The sequence below is a fragment of the Gadus macrocephalus genome, chromosome 19 (genome assembly GCF_031168955.1).
Source record: "Gadus macrocephalus chromosome 19, ASM3116895v1".
Taxonomy (NCBI): domain Eukaryota; kingdom Metazoa; phylum Chordata; class Actinopteri; order Gadiformes; family Gadidae; genus Gadus; species Gadus macrocephalus.
The window spans coordinates 8699579-8705578 of NC_082400.1; the positions used below are offsets into that span (position 1 = coordinate 8699579).

Consider the following 6000-nt stretch of genomic DNA (forward strand, 5'->3'; position numbering starts at 1 on the left):
CTCCTCACACTCAGACGGTGGCAATGCGAAGGGTTTGGTTGATTAATTTGTCGTCATTTTTTATTAAAGGGAGGGGTTTATTGATGAGCTGTTTATGGAAAGCTGAAGGTCATTTTCCCATTCAGATGTGGTGGATTGATGCACGGCGTCACCTACTCAAACGGTGTCACCCTTTTAACATTGAGGAAATAGGGGCTTAACTCGCACACACACACACGCAGGCACACACACACACACCCCTACACCTACACATGCACACACCTACACACTGACACACGCACGTACACCTACCGGTACATACCTATACACTTACACACACACACACATAACGCCTCTTTGTTGTCTTTTGGCACGTATACACACAAACACTTCCATCTTCAGTTTACTCGTTTATCATCAATGTGTGAGAGGAAATTGCTCACTGTCAAACTATTCTCAGTCCTTTGGTTCCTCATGCCTGCCATGTCAGAGCCCGTATGTACTGCAAGCATCTCTGTAAACATCTTTCAGCTTTCTTGTATCAGTATGTGCACTACAGTTGGTGTGTTTGACTAATGATCAACATCTATTTTGTAACCACAACGGTACAAGGTTTATATTTATATTTGACACATAAACATGGTAATATATAGATGAAATCAATAATGTTCTCACTTCAAATATCACTGCATAAACTAATATACTACAGGGATTAAGTACAGAAAATAAAATAACATAGATGGACAACTGTGAAGATGAACACGGAATACAAGATCAGCCAAACCGCAAATTGAATTTGATCAAGACTTTCTTCCATGACATGAAAAAGACCATCGGAAAAAAGACAGCTCAACGTCATGTGCATTGAAAGCCAGAATCGGCGCATGTCATGTTCCCTGAGAGCACTAATTCCCAGGCGTCCTGAGAGGTTAACGATCCGTGCTATTCCCGTCAGCCTGGTCTCCTCCACTGATGCCTCTCTGATCCCATTGTCCATCAAAGAGACATTTTGGGCTTAATGCAGCTGGACCCTGGCTAATGACAGTAAGTAGCCCGGCCGGCTTCATGGCGGCAGCTGAGAACAATGCTTCGGGGTGACATCATGCCGGGCTGGGGTCGGGTGGGGGCGGCCTTCTATTTCAGGTTTCTTCCTTTTATAGTGTGCCACTGGACTGTGGGCAGGGGAGGGGGCTTATATACCCTATTGCCCCCTCAACCATCCCTAGACTCTCATATAAAAGCACGGGACCAGGCCAAGGCCTCTCCGTGCTCTGGAATCAGCTCTCCTCATACCTCCTCCCGAAACCCTTCAAACGCTTCTCCTCCTCCACCCGGTAACTACATCAGCCTCCCTTCCCCCCCTCCTCCTCCTCGGTCGTCATGGCACCCAAGAAAGCGGAACCGAAGAAGTTCGAGCCCAAGAAGCCCGAGCCCAAGGCGGCAGCGGCGCCGCCCGCGCCCAAGGCGGCTCCGGCGCCGGAGCCCGAGCCGGAGCCCCCAAAGGAGCCCGACTTCGACCCCAAGAGCATCACGCTGGAGTTCAGCGGTGACCAGATCGAGGAGTTCAAGGAGGCCTTCACCCTGTTCGACCGCACGCCTAAAGGCGAGATGAAGATCACGTACGCCCAGTGCGGCGACGTCATGCGCGCCCTGGGCCAGAACCCAACCAACGCCGACGTGCTCAAGGTGCTGGGCAAGCCGCGGCCCGAGGAGATGAGCAGCAAGCTGGTGGACTTTGAGACCTTCCTGCCCATGCTGCAGCACATCTCCCGCTCCAAGGACCAGGGCAACTTTGAGGACTTTGTGGAGGGCCTGCGGGTGTTCGACAAGGAGGGCAACGGCACCATCATGGGGGCGGAGCTGAGGCACGTGTTGGCCACGCTGGGCGAGCGCATGACGGAGGACGAGGTGGACCGGCTGATGGCGGGACAGGAAGACGCCAACGGGTGCATCAACTACGCCTCCTTCGTCAAGCACATTCTCTCCGGGTGAGGCCCGTTAAGGGGGAGAGATGGGGGAGAGATGGGGGTGACACCCAGTAGGACTGTGATGGAAAGAAAGAAAAGCTCCTCTATTCTGGATCATTGTTTTTTGCTCTTTTTTCGATGTTTTGTTGTTTAGGAAGGTGAGCGTTTTTTCCAACATTGGCCGATATTCTTTCCACTACAAAATGGCTTGTCCCCAAAGAGAAATGATAAAAATGTTTAAAAAAACGATGTGTACACAGAGAGACAACCAATACAATGAAATGCTGCGGAGATGACAGAAGTCGATATGACATGAATAAACAATGTGTAATTACTGACTGCCTCGTACCTTGTTATTTTGAGAGTCTGAGTTTAAGGGAAAAACAACTGACAAACACCACTACTATGATGCCGTCGCAATACAATACCAGTTGCTTCTCTCTGGTATATTAGCTCCGACAAGGAGGGTGGTGTTTGCTTGTTCCTCCCATGTGAAAATAACATACCTCGGGCAACTGTTTCAATACCAACAAATGTCATGCACTCATTTGAGGCATTGGACGCACACTGCTCTCTTCATGAAGACTTCCACACCCATTACATGTGTGGCATTGTATCAAGCAACACATTGCTCAAAGAACTCTGTTTAAGAGCTGCTACATAGTGTAGAACGGAATTGTTTTCTTAGCTTCTCTTCCTAAATGTATAGGAATTCTACAACCCTAACACTTTCTCTCTCGAACCATATCCTGCGTGAGACTGCTTTAATTTAAATCTGAACTTCACAATGCAGTGATAACATTTTAATGAATTGAGTGCATCTTTTCTTTTGCCCTTTTGTGTATGCATCAGTAAGTTTGAACATAGCTGTACTCTGTCTGTGTTTGTGTGGGTGTGCGCTTTTGAAACGAGGGAGGACAAAGTGGAGAGAGATGCCTGGATAATACAAGTTCTTCCATAATTAATAAACATTGATTTTAGTACTTTTTTTGGTAGCCATACAGAACAATATATGAAACTCTATTTCTGCCCTATGTGAGTCAATACATGACTTGCAGGATAGGAACTTCAAACTGGTTTCATATCCACACATTTAGACCACAACTTTAATGTTGTAAAAGTTATGTTGTATTTTCGGAAATGCCACGCACGACAGGGGGTCGTTTCCTACCCAAGTGTGACAAGAAGCTTAAATCTAGAAGCCCATATCTACATCCAAATGTCGACAACTCTAAACCACCAACTACTGATTGGGTCGCTACAGCTGCCACAAACTGCTCTCTGCAAAGTAAGTAACGGCAGCAGCAGCAGCCAGAGTAAATACTGTATGGGTATATGTATCAACATGATGTATGTACCTCCACCTTTGGCTTTGCTTCGTTTTGGGGAAGAATAATGCGGGGAGGATTCTCAGAGCATTCTCGTGGTCGTGAAAAGTTAGTGGCTACGACTCATCTCGCAAGTAAAATCTTTCCATCTTTACGGATAGAGAATGTATGCATGATTGGTTAGGTGAGAATCACCCCTAAGGTCGTACTATGTTATAGCTGCATTTCATGCTATTTCTTAGTTCTGTCGTATTCTCCAGTAAGCTGAAGAATATATAAAAGGTGAGGGCCGCTACTTGCCTTTTCCTCCAGAACATGGAAGGCACTCGTACCTCTTCAAACTGCATGCAGAACGCCAGCACTCTCTGTGACCTTATGTGGTCTGATCACCAGACGCCCCACCTCCTGATACAGCTAACCACTTTATGGCAAACCAACTGCCAAAGTGGTAGGTCATCACACTTTCATTCATGTTCTGCCCGCTCTCGCTTACTGTGTAGAGAGAGGCGAAAGATACAGCGGTCTGCAAAATCCAGCTTACAAAATGTGATTCGGTAAAAAAAAAGAAGGGATTGTAAACAGAGTCACTCTCTGGTATTATTTTGCTGGAAACACATTGACATCGCAAAAGACGACTCAAGGCCATCAAACAACACGTCTATGACCATGATTTCTCTGTTTGACTCCCAAGAGTAGACCAACAGTAGTAGTACAGCTGGCTCAAACCCTGTGTCCGTTTTTGTTTGGTTTTGAAACATTTTCACCCAGTAGATGTTCTATATCTGAATGCTAGTCCAACCTATAGAGGTGTCATCTCAAGAGCCCGATTTGCCCAAGTGCCCATGAAATGAATATGACTAGCAACAGGAATAAAGGAGGAAGAACCATGTAGAAATACATGTGGAAGGAGATTCTCTAAAGTGCTCTAAGTTCATGCATCAAATTTTGCATTTCACTCTGCCATGAAAATAATTCTGAATTTTTTATTATATCAGGACACACTTTTGAAAAACTTCATAAGGTCCTCCAAAATATTCCCATTCAAAGATTCTCATCTGGCACTAACCACCCAACAACCAGCTAATGAAATATGTACAAAACATCCAAATGTTAGTGTTTCTCCATAGTCCATTCCTCTTTCCTATATGACCAAATAAAGGCTGCTGATGCATTGCTGGTTTTAACTGTTGTTAACTTGTTCTGGTCTTAGGGTACTGTACTCTAAACTCCGTTCTCTGGGCCAATGGCTTTCATGCAAAGAGCTACACAATCGCCAGTCTGAGAAAGTGTCGTCTATCAACTGTCAATGTAATTTATATTCTCTTACGTCCTAGGAGCTGTGTCAGTCAGTTAAAAGTCCCCGGAGCGAGAAGAATAGGAAAATGAAGGAGAATAAATATTGAGTACGGTATTTGACGAATAATTTGACAAAGCAATATGATCCAACACATTCAGAAGTCCTACCCTCATCTCTTGCCAAAACACACATTTGCAGGCGTTCCAGGGTGAGATGAGTGTCTGGGGAGGAGGTTGCTGATTCGCAAACCATACATTCAGGGAGCTGCAGGAACAACAATAATTAGTAGAGCTACTTGAGAACCCATAGCATTTTTCAATGACTGCAGTTCTCTGGGCTCAGAGAAGGCTAAGATGGCGTCCCATGAGGATAAGTGCATGATAAACTGAGCAGACATGTATCACATTGAGCTCACTGGAGTGGTCTCTGTATATGAAGGGTACCCGAACAATACGCTAGTTATCAATGGACGTAAGACTTAGATCATCATTTCGTCCTCCAGACACAGACTGCTCCACAAAGGCAAACGTTAAGATTGGATTACAAATGGGCAAACAATCCAATCGAATCCCAAAAAAAAGTAAACTTACTCTATATTGTACAGATACTTCGCTATTGTATTGTATTGATGAAAATTTGATTAGATCATGAGTCTGTATTACCTACTGCTGTAATGAAAGAGGTTGCCAAGTCGCTTCCATTATGTCATCTGGACTATTGTACGGCTATCTGGTCATCTGCCTCAAACAAAGGGAATAAACCACAGTACAAAACAGCTAACAGCGAGCTTGGCATTTGACTACCCTGGAGAAGTTTATATGCACTTCACTTACATGGTCAAATACTGCAAAATATCTAGGACCTGTTTGTATCGCAAATTAATTTAGCTTTTTGACAATATGTAATATTGGTTGGAAATTGGTTCCCCCCCACGGCTTAACGACTTTAACGTGCTAAGGATGTGGATTTTGGAGTGCAATAAAAAAAATGAAATGTCAACCGATCACGTAGAGATACAGACTCTCTCAATCATGTTACCGAGGGCCGCTGGACAAACGTAATCACTTTTTCTTCGTCTAATATAGGGCAGGACCTAGGGTTCGACGGATCAAAGGAATAATGGAGATACACACTTCCATTGGAGACTAATTCCCTCCCTGGAGGGTGTGTGTGTGTGTGTGTGTGTGTGTGTGTGTGTGTGTGTGTGTGTGTGTGTGTGTGTGTGTGTGTGTGTGTGTGTGTGTGTGTGTGTGTGTGTGTGTGTGTGTGTGTGTGTGTGTGTGTGTGTGTGTGTGTGTGTGGGTACTGAAGTCATCCAGTGGATATACACTGTCACAGGTCTATTGTTGTAGCTATCCATCACCATTGCCCCCAGGTGCAACACTGCTCCTCGATGCCAAAGGAAACAGTATAGAACCAACTCAATGTA

General features: G+C 45.0%; 1 protein-coding gene and 1 long non-coding RNA gene across 2 annotated transcripts in view; both read left to right on the top strand.

Annotated features, from left to right (window-relative positions):
- LOC132447460 (uncharacterized) overlaps nt 1-5687 on the top strand; it is a 57244-nt gene extending 51557 nt beyond the window's left edge. Inside the window, exon 3 of the long non-coding RNA XR_009523085.1 lies at nt 4609-5687. This is a non-coding gene — a long non-coding RNA (uncharacterized LOC132447460). The remainder of the gene's footprint in view (nt 1-4608) is intronic.
- On the top strand, nt 1191-2281 carry LOC132447449 (myosin light chain 4-like). Its single transcript, XM_060038243.1, has one exon. It carries the CDS (start codon nt 1360-1362, stop codon nt 1969-1971), a length of 612 nt encoding a protein of 203 aa, XP_059894226.1. The 5' UTR covers nt 1191-1359; the 3' UTR covers nt 1972-2281.
- Nucleotides 5688-6000: the final 313 nt, after the last annotated feature.

Bases quoted from the DNA above. Each gene is read 5' to 3' on its own strand.
- LOC132447449 (XM_060038243.1), top strand. From the start codon at position 1,360: ATGGCACCCAAGAAAGCGGAACCGAAGAAGTTCGAGCCCAAGAAGCCC.